Genomic DNA, 18,349 nt, shown 5'->3' with positions numbered 1-18,349 from the left:
CGTATCTCCTACTTAGAATATAAAGAAAACAGCTGTGTCTTCCCCCACCAGCCGCCATCCTCACCCTGAGTAGCAGTTAAAGCAACCTCTGAATTACTGTGGTTATGGTCCTCTAAAGTTTTGCCTACTAACTGTACTTTTTCAGTGGGTGTGAATACAGCTGATGGCCATCAGAGCTAAACTTCAGACCCAAGAATGGAGAGTAAGGTTCATGTGCAGGCTATTAAGTTAGGCAGGAGGGGAATTGAATCCTTTAAAATTCTGTCTTTTTCTCTCTGTCTCTCTCTCTGCTAAAGGATTATAGGGAGAGTTCAGTTAACAGAAGGGCAATTTAGTATTGTAGAGTGTTTGAATTTTTCCCCACGGGAATTTAAATACTTACTGCCTTTGAAAGAAATTATGTCCAGAGTTTCAAGGAAATGCATGGCTTTTTTGATTTTGGCATTTTCTAACAGCACTTTTTTGGAGCTGCGATTTTGTGTCTGAGTAGACAAGGAATCTTGTCATGAAAGGTCATGAAAGAAGATCGATGTTGACATTGATGTTATCTAAATTTTGGTGTCTGTGATCTTCCTCCTAAATTTTTTATCGCTCTTTAGTCCAACAGGCTGCCCTTTCTGACTATTGTATTTTGTTTAACTTCGTAAGCAAGACTAGGGGCAGATACAAAAGGGATAATAAAACAGAGTTCATGCTGAATAATGTAGTTGTGGGAAAGAATACTGAGTAAAACTAGAAGCATTTAAAAATAGGTGAATTCATCTTCAGAGATTATTAATGCCATCTAGTGCTCAGTGCAAAACGAAGAAGTGTTTGTAGTTCAGATATAGAAGTAGAGTTTCTTCCATCATTATCCTAGCTTGTTTATTTGCGATAAGCTCATTTTACTGCTCTCCATTCTTTCCCATTTCCCAAAGTGATATTAACACTTCTCATTACAAGTATCACTTACAAATTGCACACCTTAAAATTAGAAGGAAAATACGTGCATTTGCTGTAGGTCAAACAGCTTCTTTCAGTTCTCTGTGCAGGGCAATTACCAGTTCTTAATCTTCTGTTCTTTCCATTTCTTAAACCCTAGGTACCTTTTCTTTTCACTCACGCTAGAGGCTCCCGCGATGGCAAGGACTCAGGGTGCTTCTTTTCCTGTATTCCAACATACCGTAGGCTCTGGGTCCTCGTGCCACCTTAAAATAATACATTTTCTCTTCCCTTCTTTTCTCTCTGTCTGGGGGAAAATCATGCTGGATGTTAGTACTTTAAATTATACTGAAAGGTGCACAAAGCTGAGCTTGTGGTTAGCGTTGTGCTGGTTGATGGCTGCTGCCAGTTGGTTCATTGATTTACAAGTAATTCCCGAAGCTTTGGTTGTATTCAACAGACTGAATGTATATTATTGTTCCCTGTTTGATCCCTTTATTTTTCTTAATACTATTTTGTTAATATTTTTGTCTTTAAGCCTTTTTGTTCTCCTGCAACCAGAATCTGTAGTTCTGCCTTTTGATTGTCTGTGGTGTTCTCTAATAATGCCTACTCAAATGTAATGTTTTGAAAATACTATGTTGAATCCAGTTAGAAATGTCTTGCAAACGCAACTTTTAGGGACAGAAGTGGGAATGAATGAATGAATGTCAAGAGAAAATTATTGTAAGTGCAAAAAATAAGGTGGCAATCTAACTTGTGCAGGCTTCCTAAGTATTCAATTGCAAAATTGGATTTAATTATAAAACATTAAAGGAAGTGCTAAAGTAGAGGTATTCTACAACAAAATTAGCTTAGAACAGAAAGACAGAGGAAATGACAGAGAAATGTCCATTATCTATGCTTAGATAATAACTGGCAGCTATGTAGGTATTACTTCTGCTGAGATGGAAGGGTAGGAAAAGTATGAAAACCACACTAAATCATCTGCTAAAAGTCCAGTCTGGAGCACTTGCATCTTAGGTTCTTGTTCCTGAGTGGTAAAATTCACTTTTTGTCTTCCTCCAGTGATGTGCCTACCTGAGAAATGGCAATTAGAAATTTAAAAACACTGAAACATAGCCTTGAATATGGATAGTGAATGGTGTGTCACAAAAATGTGTGATATGGGATTAGTCTTCTTACGTCTATACTGTGTGAAAAGTGTCTTGACTGTATAGAATTTATATATGTACATGCATATTTTGGAAGTTAAAGTTGTTGTGAGTTGCTATTCTATATTAAGCGTTTTAAATCATGAGATGGCAAATACTTCAGTATAAGTGTACAGTCAGGCAGGTTTCAGCTGTTTTAGTGCTCACAATTTTAATTTCTGTTCTTTACTATTTTCCTAGAAATTGAAGTGTCAAGCACGAGGGTCTTCGCCAGACATTAGGCAAATTGATCTCGATGTAAATCGAACGTATAGAGATCATATCATGTTTCGAGATAGATACGGTGTTAAGTAAGTAAATTAAAAGGTTTTGTTTTATTTGTCTTAAAACTAGCTTCCGATCTGCCTCAAGCCTCTTTGACCTATGCAAGAATATTGAATGTAAGCTCCAAACTTTCAAAGCAGGATTGTCTATGTGCGATGATGTAATTCCCGTTACTGCCGCAAAACCAGATGGTCACTTCCAGCCAGCTAGTTTTCCCTCACGATGAGGTGGTCAGCAGCATTCCAATGAAAACCATTTCTAAACTGTTCTCATCTTGTTTCATATTTAATAAAAGCAGTCTCAGATATTGTAAATACAAAAGCATGGGAATTCCAGGCTAATAAATTAATTAAGATTTATTATCCAATCATTTTATTTAACTGTGTATTTTCAAAACCAAAATAACTTTTTGCATCTCTAATAACTTATCTTCCCAGAGGTTTTACCCTTCCTTTGGATTTTATATTCCTCTTCCCCTAGTATCTAATTCAGAACCAAATAAAGCAGTATTTTAGATGTGAGCATTTAATTATTTACAAATGTTGGCCTTAATGCTTTTGGATTTCTTCAAAATGTGGTTTGTTTTTTTTTTAACTGTCATTGGATGAGGAATATTAGGCAGCTGTCATCTTTAAAAATGCTTAATAGTGAAATAAGTGGTGATACAAACATCAGCATTGTTGCTAGCTTGCAGCATCAGCACCCTGCTGAGATGAAGAGGGTATTTTTTTCCCTTCTGTGACCGTATTAGTTCAGTTTTTAATCTTCTTTTCTTTCCAAGGCAGATTCTACAGTAGTCTGCTATTTTCAAAAAGCAATGCTCAGAGCTGTGGACTTTAATGTGATAATAAACCAAACATTTTCTTACATTATTATTCTAGGTATTTTGTGGACAAATTCTAAATATGGGGAATTTCTCTGATGGCTGTGACACAGGATGGAGTACAAAGCAGAAATTCCCAAGCTGAGAGCTATTCTCTGCAGCCACTGTAGTTTAGATATATTTGTGCTCTGCTATCCGTACTTGAGCTGCCGTGCCTCGCCTCTCCGTAGTACTGACACAGCACCGTGCAAAAATGGCTGTGTTGCTTCCAGGCCCCAGTTTGGTTTTATGCACACATTGTAGGTGTTAGCAGAAGCTTGCTACCCCATCAGTTTGGGGTTAACACAAGCAGAGGCAGCTCCAGTCCCTGGAGCTGTGTTGTAAGCATGCCCTCAGAGTCCACAGGAAAGCCTTTGGCTGCGTAAAGCAATTTCACACTTGGAATATATCTTGGAATTACTGTACATATATTATGCATTTCCAGTGATGCCTCAATGAAAAATTCAGAAACCATTTCACATAGCAATGAAATAAAGTCCCCTGGGTAAATCAATAGCTTGTTTGACTTCTAAGTAGATTGTATGTCTTTGAAGGTTCATTCTTTAAAAAGGTCTTTAGTGGTATCATCTAGAGTAAACAGTACGGAAGTTACCATTAGTTTATGTATTTTACCGTGAATGAGATTGAGCTCTTATGTTGAGTTCTGTATGGCCAACTGAAGATACAGAAGGTTCCTGGGTACATTTGGGACCTTTTAGTTTGTCCTTGTAAAATAAGACTCCAGCTTAGTATCTAGTACTTTGTTACACTTCACTTTGGTTACTGAAGAATGGCTAAGCTTCCGTTCTGCAAGAGGGCAAATGAAAATGCCATAATCTAGAGGTTCTGGCAAAATTCTCCAAATATGCATCCTCTTCCCAATAGAAAATACGCAGCTTTTTGCTTATGCTTTCTTTTTTTAACCTGCTAATACCTATTTCTATACATTTGATTAGTGACAGGCAGAGGGAATTTCACTGGACAGAAAAAGGACAGTATGCAAAACTCAGCAGTTAAAATTTAGCAGTTTTAGTTGTGGATGAAAGTAGGCATTCAGATTTCCAAATTCTCTCCCCAACAAATCACAAAAGGTAGGTGAGAGTTTAAAAATTCATTATGAGAGCTCTCCACCATTACTTTGATATCCCAATTGGAGAAGAGCAGAGTTTTGATTTGGGTTTGGGTTTTTTTGGTGGTTGATTTTGGGAGTGTGGGGTTTTTTTGTGGAGTTTTTTTTGGGGGGTGGGGTGGTGTCTTACTACCTTCACAAGTAAGACTGTTTTTACAGAAAGCAAAGGACCTATACAAAGCTCTTTGTAATTCTAACTCTGAAGTACATGGAGATCAGTACCCTCTGGAGAACTAAGCATAGGATGGCGAGTGAGAGTTGATGTTGGTTTTCTTCAGTTTGACAGTAGCTGTCACTAAAGCAGCCTTTAATTTGGGTGCCAAGATTAAGACACCTTTGTGGCTGCTTTGTGTATTTCAACTCTTCCATGTCTCTGTTTGCAATTAGTAACAGCTGTTAGTGTTCTGCAAGCACAGAAATCAGGTCTGGGGTGTTTGAAGTTTGGCATTCAAAATAAATCAGTGTTTGAAATGTAGCCCATCCTATGTTTCACTGTACCTATCTGTGAAAATGATGATCTGACACCATTGCCTTCTCAAAGCATTATAGGAATTTTTTGAAACCTTTCAACATGTAAAACATCAGAAAAGTGCTAAATATAACGTTGGTTTGAAATCAGAACTGCATATCATTGTAAAGTGTGGTTTGTCCTGTTCTTTAGTGCTAGACAAGTTAAATTGGGCAAACAGGTTTCCAAAACATAGTTATGTTTTTCTGCTTTTACAAAAGACAATATTACAGTATTTTCCTTTTCTACTCTTATTTCTCCAGGCAACAATCTTTATTCCATGTTTTAGCTGCATATTCCATATATAATACGGTAAGTTGTGTACCTTCGCACTTAATATGGTTTCTCTGAACCTGCCATAAGATAACAACTTAAATTTCTGTATCTTCTTTCTCCCTAAAAAAAAAATATAAAACCAAACATTCCTGAATTTCAGAGAGTTTGGAAGTACATAGAAATAAATTATTTGTTTGTTGACATGCTTTGAGCTGAAGTTAAAATAAAACAAAGCATCTTGATTATGAGCATCTTATTGGACAGACTGAACTGTGCATACAGTTTGACCGAAACGAAGTATTGTAGCTAATAAGAATAATGAATTTGTGCTGTGCCGGAGTTTTATACTACTGATATTTTCCCCCCATTATATTATATGCCTCCCATTCATTTGAATGATGGGAAGGAAAACATACTGCAGAAAAATGCGTGCTGGAGTGAACAGGCATATTTCATAACCTGGAGGGTTCTAACAAATGGAAGATGGTTTTAAAGGTTGCATCTTCTTTACTTAAGCCCTTGGTCTTGGCTGCAGTCCGGGATGGGGATTTGTTAGAGTGGGGTTCCCAGACTATATCGTAAGGGTTAGAAACTTAGGTATTTTGTAATGTCTTTTGGCTGCATGCAGAAAATAGAAGAAACAGAAACGCTATCATGTCCACGTTGAACTTTTTTATGCAGTATCCTCTCATTCATTGTGCCCATTTTGATCATTTTTGTACATCTTTCATTTTATATCCAGCAGCAGCTCCCTAGAATTCAATGTAGAAATATGTAAAGTTAAGAAGAAGAAAGTGAAATTAAACACTCTAATTACCATTTTGTTTCATTTTTCAAAGTTCTAGGAAATGTCACCTTTCTATGCTGTTTCAGTTTCTGTCTCCCTGCAATTATTGGCCCATAAAAGAACTTACATTGCTGGAATTTGTTGTCTTTCACTTGTTTTGTTGCCTTAAGCTTTTCATTGTAAACAGCCTTGACACACTGAGAAATAAAACTCTGGAAGGACTTTTATATATCTCCTATAGAACTTAGGACTAATATCTTCAAGTTGCATGAAAAATATTGTTTAAAATCAACTATTAAAGTGTAATAATGGGAATACTGCAATGAGGTTTTTATTTTGCACTTATGTTATTGCATTTCTCCTTTTAATATATAGCAGTTCTTATGCTTCGGTTTTATCTCTAGAGCAAAGTTCTGCAAAGAACTTGTAAACCTGAAAAAACTTACTGAAATTAAGTCATTGTCCTTACAAATACTTTATCAGTGGGGTTATCTGAGCAGCTAAGTGATAGTGACAGTTTGTTCCTGCCATAAAAGTCAAAATAAATAGCAGAGGAAATACTCAAGTTCAGTTTTGGAACAATAACATTTTTTTCTTTGGGTTTATTGCATCTGCTTGCTATGGGCTGCTAAACTTGAGCAGGTTTGTTGTTATAGGTCACTCTTGAAAAGTGGTATGTTTATCAGATGGTGCCTTGACTGTAATGCAAAACAAAGCAAGACCCCTCCCCCCAAAAAAATCCCAAATGACAACTAAGTGGAAAATACATTCATTCAGGGAATAAGATTATACAGTTACTTGAAAATATTAGCACTGACAAGGATTTTGTGCATCAGTAAAGAGTTCTAATGAACAATCAAGACTTCCAGTTTGCTGTTCAGTTGGAGGGTTGTGCATCATCCCTTCTGTCTATCAACGTTTTAAATGTTTAAATATTGAGTGTGTTTGGTGGTGTCATAATTAGGGAACTTAGGCCATCAGGGCAGGCATCCTCCTTCCTCCAGTAGCTCGAGGAAGAACTAACAGCTCATGGTTATGAGGCTTTTGTTTTCAGTGTTCTAATATTTTTCACTGTCTGATTTTCAGGAAGTTGGATACTGTCAGGGAATGAGCCAGATCACAGCTTTACTCCTTATGTACATGAACGAAGAAGATGCCTTCTGGGCCTTGGTGAAACTTCTCTCTGGTCCAAAGCATGCTATGCATGGTATGGAGTTTCATGTCACTTAGTATCTATTAGGTTTCAACCTACCCTATTTAAGTTGTAGATTATTTGAAAATGGAACTGTGCTGTGCTGTCTGTATAGTCAAAATAAGACATAATGTGAGCTTTATACTGGGGGGCCATTGGATGTTACTGAAGCTCACCCGTGATGGTAAGTAATTGTTTTTCTAGGTGATAGCTTTCAAATAGTTCTTGATGAAAATCAGATGTTTCCTTTCTTCTTAATCTCTCAGGGAATGTAACCAGTTGAAAGCTGGTTATGCAGATAATCTATATAAGCAATAAAATACTACTGGAAACCTGATACAGAAATAATATTGTAATATTGTACTGTTAAATAATATTGTGGCTATGCTATCATTTGGCAGGACAGGAATCCACAGTAAAAAATGGACACTGTATCTAGGCGTTAACTTTGAGTTTCTTTGTTTTATCTCTGCCTGGCACAGCATTTCCTGCTGTCTTGTTACTTTTATGTTATTGGTAGCTCTCTCTTCCCATGCCAAATTTAGTATGATCTATGCATATTCCGTGCCTACTGGTATGGAACTACTCCAGGAATTCCAGCATCTTTTGTAGATGTTAATGATGTGGTGATTCAGAAAAGCTGTAGTTCCTGGAAGCCTGAAAAAGTAAATATTATCTAGAACTTGGGCTTTTTAGCAAATTTCCAACAGGCTCTGGCTCCTTTTCCTTGCTTAAGACTTCCTCATACTGAGATTAGCTTTCTTCCCTGGCTTTTCAGTGGTCCTGCATGTTCTCTGCCCCCTACAAGAAGCGTTAGTTGGCTGTTTTTCTGTTTATACATTTGCAAAGCTATCGCCTTTAAAAAAAACCTAAAAAACCCCCAAAAAACCCCACAAGTGCTATCTGACAATGTTGTAAGTGAAATTTTGAATTCCTCAAGAGTCAGAGTGTTGCTTGGAGCTTTACACAGTGATAACAAAGACTAAAATAATCTTACAAAAAAATCTATAGATTTAATAATCATCAAGAGCCGTGCAGCTACAACTGTGCAAATACAACTATGCAGAATGCTGAGCTCCTCAAAGGTCACAGAAATTTTAGGTGTTTTAGCGGGTAATTCTAAATCAACTCATTATATAGCAAATCAGTTGATCCAGTTTTGACACATGGGAGCTTCACATAGGCGTAGTTGCCTTTTTAAGATGCTGTAGACTGTTAAACAGGATTTTAAAATTTTTTCCAGACTTTATGTCTTAGTGTTTTGTCCATGTCACCTTTTTTAAAAGAGGAGAGTCCTAACCTTGGAGTGTGATGCTAATGGAGAACTCTTAGTATGAATTTCTCAGGCTGACTTTTGTAGTCATCATTTGAACTTGCTGTGATGAACAGAGGGGTTCATCTGGTAGCTGGTGATGGACTTACAGAGGCAGATGTGTCGCTCGTGTACATACGGGAGTCAGCGCGCTGCTGTAACTGAATACCCCATTCCGACTTCTCTCTCTCCCTCCTTGGTTCTGTCCCTTCTCCTTTCAAAACCCGCCCCCCCCCCCCCCCCCCCCCCCCCCAAACCCAGTTACAGGGCACATACCTGACAAGCGCTTAGCCAGGGAAGGAGGGAGCTATGAGTAGCCCAAGGCTCAATGAGCTCCTCTACAGGGCATACAAACCATTATGCCACAGGTTCATACACACATGGAAGCTGTCTTGGCAATGTCTGTTAAGGAAGTTTGCGTTTATAGATATGCTGACAAAACCCTAATTATAACTCAAATGTTCCAAATTTATAATTTATTAAATGTTACCAACCTAATCTAAGGTCCTGCTTTCAGCAGGTTGGACCAGATAATCTCGAGTCCCTTCCAACCTAGATTTCCTAGGATTCTTGGAATGTGTATGTTTCAAATGAGTTTATGCCACAGTGCAGTGTTCCTGTAAATATCACTGTAGATTCTGGAAAGGAAACTTTAAAGCTGACTTAACTGGTGTCATATAACTGTTTGCACATTTTCTGTGTTCTTCTTTGGGGAAAGTAGTTTCAAGCACTGCTTGCCAGCTCTTCAAAGCCTAAATCATTTCAATTCTAAATTGCTGATATTCATGAAAACTTCTATAATTACACTTGATGCCACTGACCATCAGGCGGTTCTCTGAAATGAGCATCTCTCTCTGGAAATTACAGGGGTGGGCTGAGTAATTCAATTAGAATCATATTGACAAGAGTTTGATGGTTAAAAATTCCTCCCCATAGACAAGGTTTTTCATCTGTTTTTCTCTTCTACCTGTGATCTGGAAACCTGGAATGCTCTTTGGGTGCAACCCATGTGTCTCAGATACATAGCCAGACTAATTTCTAGCATAACACCGCTTGAAATCAAGGGATGAATTTATGCCTCTCTGATGTTTCATGTTGTCTGGATGATGTGAAGTCTCTAAACGATAAAATACAGGTATCTGACCCTGAAAATGATTTAGGTTTTTGAAAGCTCTTTCCGTTGGGGTTTTTATTGTCTTAGAAATTCAAGATAATGAGTTGGTATGTATAAATTGAAAGAGCGACTTTCCATGGAAAAAGCACCTTTGAATGTTATTAATGATGGCTAATTAGCTTTGATGTAGTAATTCACTGTTCACATTAAGAAAAAAACCCAAACTCCTTGCCTATATTAGTAACATTTCCTAATATGCAACCTGACGTTTAAGTATGATGGAATGTGCATTTGTATCTGTGAAATACTAAACGTGTGTGAATCTGAGACAGCAAATCTTGCAGCTTAGTGACTGTGCGCTGAATTAGGTAATTGGTAACTAGGAAGAGTTTTCTTTTTGGTTTGGGACTTCAGTGCCTTTTTGTTTTTTAAAGTGACATGCGTTCTGTGGGTCCATACTACTTCTTCCAGTTTCCACACTGCGTATCATTTATAAGTAAAAACTGTTGGTTTTTTTTTTTTTTTGTAGCCTTTTTTAATCCTAAGAATATGGAATTGCTGTACCAGACCTATTTTAACCCAGTGTCCTGTCTCTGATAGTGACCAGCAACAGATGCTCAGCGAAGTGTCTGAGAATAAGGCAACCAGAGATCAACACCTTCTGGAAAACGTATTAGAGACTAAAAGAATTTCTGGAGAAACTTCTTGATATGGAAATTTGTTTTGCCTTTGATAGTCCCCAGTAGACTTTTCTTCCTTAAATAATTCATTGCCTATGGATTGCGTTCTTACATTTTTGTTTTGGCTCTGCCACATGATGGTTTCTTGACGATGCCCTCTAGATTTCGTCTTAGATAAGACAGTGAATGTCCATAACCTGTTCACTACTGGCACTTCATGATATTTCCCCTCAGCAGTTTCTTTACTGCAGGCTGATCAGCGTTTTAATCTGTTCTTCACACAGAAGTGCTTGTATACTTTGATAATTTCTGTGACTTCTTGCCTCTTCCAGATTTTCCAATACTCTTTCGGGATGGCTAGGACCTGACTGGTTGTTCACAGTGTGGACACGTGGCACGTGTCAAAGAGCTTAGGTCCCAGCACAAACTCCTGTGCAACTTCATAAGTGAAGCCTTTTTGGTTTTTTAGGGTTCTGACTTGGGAACCTCCCCAGTGTCTTCCATGCAAGAATCTAACTTGTTTTTAGTCTCGACTTTATCTTCTCTGAGCACTTCTAGAAATCTTTACAGACTGTTGAACCTACAAATTCTCTGTCAGGCTTTCTGCTTCCAAGGTGTTTGAAAATAGGTCCATTAGTATTTTTTTAATGTCTTTTGTAAGTTGTTTTCTTGGGGACGGCTTGTTTTTCACATTTTTATACTGCTGGTGTTTGATCATCTCTGTTTTTCTGATCTGAACACAGCTTCAGCTTTTTGAAGGATCTTCATTGAATGGTTTCTTTTCCTGCTAGGTAGCTGTACTAGCCTTCCTTTACACTTCAAGTTTTTTTGGCTAGTATTACGTGTTTGCTCCGAGCCTTTTTTTAACTCTGCTGATAACTCAGTTGGAAGAAGATCTTAGTGCTTTCCTTTTCCAGTGTATGATCACTAAACCTATTCAAAATTTTGAATATTGTGCTGGTTTTGGCTGGGGTAGAGTTAATTTTCTTCATAGTAGCTAGCATGGAGCTGTGTTTTGAATATGTTCTGGAAACAGTGTTGATAATTCAGGGATGTTTTAGTTACTGTTCAGATCCAGTGGTCTTACAGAAGGATAATGTTCTCAGAGCCCTGAATGCCTTTTTTTATGTCGTTTTTATAGTACATGCACCCTGTTACATGGTCAACTTCTTTTCTTAGGTTTTTTTATTCCTGGTTTTCCAAAACTGTTGAGGTTTCAAGAGCATCATGACAAAATACTGAAAAAATTTTTGTCCAAACTTAAGCAGCATTTGGTAAGTATTTCTATCACAATAAAAGCAATACTAATTTACAGCTTTCTACCTTGTTTCAGTTCAAGTTAACGCACTAGGTTAAGAATATCTCAAACCTCAGAAAAAAATGCAAAGCTCTAAGAGGCAGAAGTGCTGTTGTTTTCATTATAGACGAAGTTATGGTGCATCTTCGCATAGTTACGATAAAACTGGATCCTAAAAGTAATTAAATCGGGTGTCTGTCTCACTTTTGACCTCTGAGTTAAGGAAAATACGTGGTCCTTCTACCTGCCTTTGTGCAAACTGCTGTATAGCAAGCAGTTAAATGTTAAAACATTTTGTCGAGAGTTTATGGTATGTAGAGCTTTGTGGCTTATCTCTGGACAGAGGTGACTTTGCAGCCAACCACTTTTAATCTCTGTTTAAAATATAACTTTTATAAGAAGAGTTAATGGTCCTTTTAAAATTTGTACGTACTCGGTAGTATTTTCACGAAGCTAAATGTTGAGTGTTATCTCTTCTAATGCTCTTTATTTCTTGCAAATATTGGCTGTATATATTCTAAGGAACAAATTCTTTTCCTAATGGGAGAAAAATGCCCTTCCAGTAGTCATCACAAATTGTCTTTTACAATCACATTGGTTCTGCCAGAATCCATCTCCAAGTCTTAAAAGGTAGAGTAAGAGATGCTCGGTTGCAGGAACATCTTCTAAGAGTGATGGCTGCTTACAAACATAACCTTCCCAAGCCTATATTATTTTCTGTTTAGTATGTTTATCTCCTCAGAAAAAGAAAAAAATACCATTTGGGAGCAGACTAGCACCTTAGCAATGATGAATTGCATCTAATGTGTGCCAGTTGTATTATAAAATAGAATTTAATGTCTTTTTTTAACAACATGCTGTAAGACCTGCTCATAACATGGAATTAGGCAGATCTGGTTAGGAAAAAAACCCCACTCTTTTTTTTAAAAGGTCAAGTCAAAATCAGTCATGCAAGATGATCTTGTCATATTAAAAAAAAAAAAAAAAAAAATCAAGACCAGTTCTGTAACTCACTTGACTCTGAAATGAAAGTTGTGGATTTAGTTTTTACAGTACATGCAAGATGATGATTCCTGTTTAGAAATATAGTCTTATGCTCATTTTTGAGGTTGTCACGTTTCAGGAACCAAATATAGAATAATCCCAAGAAGATTGGCTGGTTTTAACAGTAAATGGTAACAGGCCTTTATACTTTCTAAAAATCCAAAAATAATTATACATGATTGAGATGATACAACCTGAGGCTGGCATGCTATTAAATTGTGTATATTGCTTATATACCTCTTATTACTGCATTTAACAATTAGAACTTTTTTTTTTTCCTTCCCTGTCATCCATCCCTGTGCCCCATCTCTTCCCCCCACCCCACCTTGGGTCACTTGAAAAAGAAAGTTTCAGAAGAGTGCAGAAGGTTGCTTTAGTAACTGAAAAAGCTGATTTAAATAAAATGCTTTGAGAGATCTCTTCTGAGGGAGTTTTTGACGACTTGTTTAGAGGGTTCCAGAAAACATTCACTCTCTCTCTGTATTTATTATATATTTTTGTTTTCAGTTTTAAATCAGACCTTAGTTCTGGTTTTGTGTGAATTAGTGTAGTGGCATTAAATTTAGTAGCAATCAGGTTTTTTTATCAGGGAAAGGCATGGTCCATTATATCTATCTTTCAGTAGGCTGATGGCCGTTCTTACAGGCTAGAAAATCCTCAAAATAAAGTGTTTTTTGTTCTGTCTGCTTTTTTTAAAGACTATCAAAATGAAAATCTCATAAAGGTTATTTCAATTATATTAAGAATTATTTTCCCTCATTTCTTACTGTGAATGTATCACTAAGATGAGCCCATTCTAACTCGTTGAAAGATGAAGGTAAAGCCTGCAGATAAGCCAGAGGGATTTGGTCCATTGCTTATTCAGTGTTTGCATACTTGAAATTTTTGGAACAACTGAATGTGGCAAGCATAGAATATGATGTTATCCCAAAGCTGAAGTTCAGAATTGCTTAACTTTTCAGCTTTTACTTTGGCTTTTCCTCTAGCTGTGCAAAGGACTTTGAGGAGCCCCATGAAAGTGCAAAGAAGCTTTAGCCATCTTTGAATGGGATGGCATACCAGATGGACCATCCGTGCTCTAGGGGAAATTAGGCCCCTTAATTAAGGAATGAAATTCCTTATCAGTCTAAGTGCTGTTTTGAGGTCCTGTGTTTGAAGAATATGATTGTTTTAGGCTGGTTTCTGGTAGATAGGTATTCGTGTCACAAAATCTTTTCAACCTTTGGCATGAATTGGCAGCCTTGCTATAGAGAAATGAAAGACTAAATGGACCCAGTGCCTGAACTTTCGTTGCTCCAGAATATTGATTTATTTTCTTGAGAGAGGATTTAATCCTCTGCTACCGCTGTCCCAAGAATAAGATGGAGGTCTAAGATGTGTTAATACCTCTGCATCTCTGAACACTTGTTTCTTCAGGTGGTGAAGTTCATGAAGAAAAACTATAAAAGACAGAAATTATATTCGTTGGATTGAAGTAACAGTGTTTCATGTAGTTAGATTAATTCTTTATGGTGAATATTGGGTACATTGGCCTCAAGGTGAAAATGTTTTTTCATGGACAGTGCAAGGCATTACTTGATTTTTGTGAGTATTTTTGAACTTCTGCATTTTTTACAGGACTCCCAGGATATGTCCACTAGCTTTTACACAACAAAGTGGTTTTTCCAGTGTTTCCTTGATCGTGTGAGTATGTTTTTCATTTTCTGTTTCTGTTTTTAATTGTGACTTGGGACAGACTGTTTCAGTGTTGCCTGATTCTGTCATTGCAGACTCCCTTTACATTAAGCCTCAGGATATGGGATATCTACATACTTGAAGGAGAGCGGATTCTCACTGCAATGTCTTACACAATTCTGAAACTACACAGAAGTAAGAAATCTCTTAAACATTTGAATGCTAAACAGAGATTCAGCTGGTTTTGTTCTTATTTTGTGTAGCTTGACCTTGTGTGAAAATCTGAGTTTTCCATTTGCCTTATGCTATTTCTGACAGGTATTTTTCTTTCCTTATGCACAAAAAGATCAAAATCTTTGCTTTATTAATGTGTGTGTGTGTGGGGTGAGTTGACCTTGGCTGGATGCCAGGTGCCCACCAAGCCGCTGTATCGCTCTCCTCCTCAGCAGGAAGGGCTGACGGTGTGTGTGTGAGAAAATAAGATGGAAAAAAACCTCGTGGGTCAAGATAAAGGTATTTTAATAAAGCAAAAGCCGCATGTGGAAGCAAAAGAAAACAGAAGATTTATTCTCTACTTTCCATCAGCAGGCAATGTCCAGCCACTCGGAAAGTAGGGCTTCAGTATGCGTAGCGGTTGCTCTGGAAGACAAACGCTGTAATAACGAATGCCTCCCCCCCTCTTCCTCTTAGCTTTTATTGCTGAGCAGACGTCATATGGTATGGAATATCCCTTTGGTCAGTCTGGGTCAGCTGTCCTGGCTGTGTCCCCTCCCAAGATCTTGCCCACCCCCAGCCTACTGGTGAGGGTGGGAAATGTTGGAGGGACAGTCTCGATGCTGGGTGAGCGCTGCTAGCAGCAGCCAAACCACTGGTGTGCTATCAAGACCTTTTCTAGCTACCCATACAGAGCACAGCACGATGAGGGCTGCTGTGGGGAAAATTAACTCCATCTCAGCCAGACCCAATACAGTGCGATTGCCAAAGAAAAACATGTATTACAGTAAGAAAGTTATTTAGACATCGACATAAGGTGAGCTGTATTGCTAATTAAACAACGGGGAAAAAATGTTGTAGTTCCATGGTTTGGAAATGGCTTGTTAGCCCCTACAGGATTTAAATTAATCAAAAAAGTGCACGAAGAATCCAGACGGTACCACTAAATACCTGAAACTCTATCGGCAAACAACTCCGCAATGAGGCATCACCAGTGTGTGTGTCTCTTTATACCGTTACTTGTCCAAGAATGTGATTAAAATTCAGAATTTCTGTAGTCTGCCTGGATGGCCTTCTCTTCCATCTCTTGCCTTCGGGTAAAGTAAAATTTGAGATCTTTAAACAGAAGAATTGTCCAAAGCATCTATGCCTGGTTCTCCAAAGTGATATAGCACCTTCAGTTTTAAAGGATCCAAAAAGCTTTTGAGGACGATGTTAACTTCTAAATATACTTGAGCATTTCTCAGGATGATGCCTTGTAGCTCGAGTTTGATACAGTCTTATTCTGGGACTTCAGCTTTCTTAGTGAAGTCATTTAACTCTATGGAAATTCAGAGGGCTGCATGGAGCTCTGCAGAATTGATGTCTTAATTTGCTTGATAGTTTACCCTCCTTGAACTGTGGTGATCCTACCTCACTGTCTCACTGGGGTGTATTCATTAGTTTGTTCATAAACTGCTTTGAATAATGATAAAGGTTACTTTTTTAATTATTGTACTTAAGAAAGCTAAACATTTAGAGGCAAATCGTTAGACTTAGCATTTTGGTTTATCTTCTTTATTTGCAAATAGACATCTACTTGAAATTTTTTTTTTTTAATTCACCACTCTTTTTATGGGAGGACATAAGGAAAAAGTTCGAGTGCAGGTTTGCTTGCTTAGCAAGTACATAGCAACTTTCTCCACGATCAAAACGCCAAGAGTACCTTACGGCAACAGAGGTTAGAGGACTGGCAGGGAGAGAAGGTGGCAGAAGACGGATTCAGATTTGTTTTCCAGTCTTTTGTCTACCCTTAAAAACATTGATTGTACAGTTACCCCGTCAAAGTGCCATTGTGGAATATGTACCAAGAGCATTTTTATTACAGTGCAAAAACATTTTTTATGTTTTTTGTATAGAAATTGTATATTCTGGAACTTTTGATGGGATACATATGCTTAAAGAAGCTACATAGGTATGCAGTTACAGCCTTGCAAGCCAAATGGTTTTGTGTGGGAAACATAGCCTTACTGCTGTGTAAAAAGGGAAAGAAAAATAATCTGGTAACTGTAAAATGACTTTCAAAATATGACCTGAATTTGATTGAAGTAGCAAAAAGCACCTGAATTTTCAGAGAGCCTGAAGCAATGGTTCTGAAGGGTGAACTGCCATCGTCATTTCATTGGAAGTTAATTCAGTTGTGAATGAGGATACCGTAAATATCGTTTTTTAAAATGTTTTACTGCTTTTCAAAGCTCTTAATAAAAGAGATGATGTATGTTGTACAGATCTACAGCAGTGTTTTGTAAGTTGAGGATGCAGGCTGAAAAATAAAGACCTGAAGCTGTTGGGCATAAGAAGGCTTGTAGTTAGAGACTTGTAGTTAGTTTTCTGAAGATGCCCCTTCTTGGAAAACATTGTCCTAAGTAGGGAATGATAAGTTGAAAGCATTTCCATGCTGATTTGCAAGTGAATTTTTAATGCATTTTATAGATTTCTTGTGTAGAATTCTGTTATCTGCTTAATTAATAAGTGTTTTTCATTCTACTTTGAAAACAAAGGCATCTAATGTACATCTTAAGTACGTTTTCCAATGTTTATAATCAAGATATTTTAATGTATAATATTTTCTTCTTACATAGAGCATCTGATGAAGTTACAAATGGAAGAGCTTGTAGAATTTCTGCAGGAGTCTTTAGCCAAGGATTTCTTCTATGAAGATGACTTTGTAATAGACCAGCTCCAAAATTCTATATCAGAATTGAAGCGAGCAAAGCTGGATTTACCAGCAGCTGGTAAGAAACTTGTACATATACAGGTTTAGATATTTGGAGCTATTCACACATTGTCCATTGAAGTGTTAATTCATGCTGCTAAAAATTGTGCAAATATTTATCTCTTCATCACTGCATAGGTTTTGGGTTTGTTTTTTTTTTTTTCCCCCAAAAAATATTTTACAGTTTAAAATCAATGCCCTTCATTTCATGAGTTTGCTCTTTTTTTGGTGTTTTGTTTACTGGTTGTAAGCTAATGGCAACACACTTTAAAACATCCCATGTTCTGATAATTTTATTAACTTGGATTTATAAAATCTTTAAGATAAAAGATTAAATGTCAAGGTTTCAAATTATTTGAAGCAATGGCGTTGTCCAAGAATCCAGTTTGTTTTGTAGCTTGATTAGCTATGGAACAAACTTCAGGTCAAATAGTTTCTTCTGTTAGTCAAATCCAGATTTTTAATTGTTTGCAGGTGATAGACCTTCTGGGTGTTTAACTGAGTTATTTTCTTTGTTTCTTCTCAGCCTTTGTGTTGTGCTTTTTAGTTGCAGAGTGGAGATGGTTGTTTCGTGTGGCACTACTTGAAATGTGTATGGGATCTCTTCTTTTTGCATTAAGATTCTATTATCTTTTCTATCCTTACATCCACAATCTTTAATTAGAATTTTTTTTGTGATTATTCAGAGTCCTTTTTCTTTATCCTTGTTAATTGTAAAATAGTATGTGAGAAGGAATATAGATTTTTAAAAATTTTAAAAATATGGCAGAAATTACCTTAAAATAACTTTATTAAGTTGCTATGGTTAGCTTTCAGAAGTTAAGAAGTGTCAGAGTAAAGGTTGCCTATGTAGCATTGTTGTGCTAAGTTGTTCCTGAAGCTCTTTCATTAATGAACTTCATTTTTCTGTTTCTGTGGACTGTATTTCTTGCATGCAGTATTGGGCTGTTTCAGGACTACTCGTCACAAATAGATACCTGTTACATCTGGTGCTTCAGCAGATCTGTCCCTCTGGAGTACAAACACTTTCTGTACGTTTGTTTCCCATCGTCTTGGCTTCTTGTCAGAGTTTCCCATTTCTCTTGCTGCCTAGTCCTCTGTTTTGCC

General features: G+C 37.2%; 1 protein-coding gene across 5 annotated transcripts in view; it reads left to right on the top strand.

Annotated features, from left to right (window-relative positions):
• USP6NL (USP6 N-terminal like) overlaps positions 1-18,349 on the top strand; it is a 130,973-nt gene that overhangs the window by 97,363 nt on the left and 15,261 nt on the right. For all 5 annotated transcript variants that reach the window (XM_087767352.1, XM_087767353.1, XM_087767356.1 and 2 more), the window contains 7 exons: positions 2,316-2,425; positions 5,162-5,210; positions 7,048-7,168; positions 11,439-11,533; positions 14,218-14,283; positions 14,370-14,469; positions 17,109-17,261. In XM_087767352.1, the coding sequence (XP_087623478.1) occupies positions 2,316-2,425; positions 5,162-5,210; positions 7,048-7,168; positions 11,439-11,533; positions 14,218-14,283; positions 14,370-14,469; positions 17,109-17,261 (694 nt within the window). The remainder of the gene's footprint in view (positions 1-2,315; positions 2,426-5,161; positions 5,211-7,047; positions 7,169-11,438; positions 11,534-14,217; positions 14,284-14,369; positions 14,470-17,108; positions 17,262-18,349) is intronic.

The sequence above is a fragment of the Nipponia nippon genome, unplaced genomic scaffold (assembly GCF_047370975.1).
Source record: "Nipponia nippon isolate SJK-2023a ecotype South Korea unplaced genomic scaffold, ASM4737097v1 scaffold_3, whole genome shotgun sequence".
Lineage (NCBI taxonomy): Eukaryota > Metazoa > Chordata > Aves > Pelecaniformes > Threskiornithidae > Nipponia > Nipponia nippon.
The sequence above is the reverse complement of the archived record's forward strand: the minus strand, read 5'-3'. Positions and strand labels throughout refer to the sequence as shown.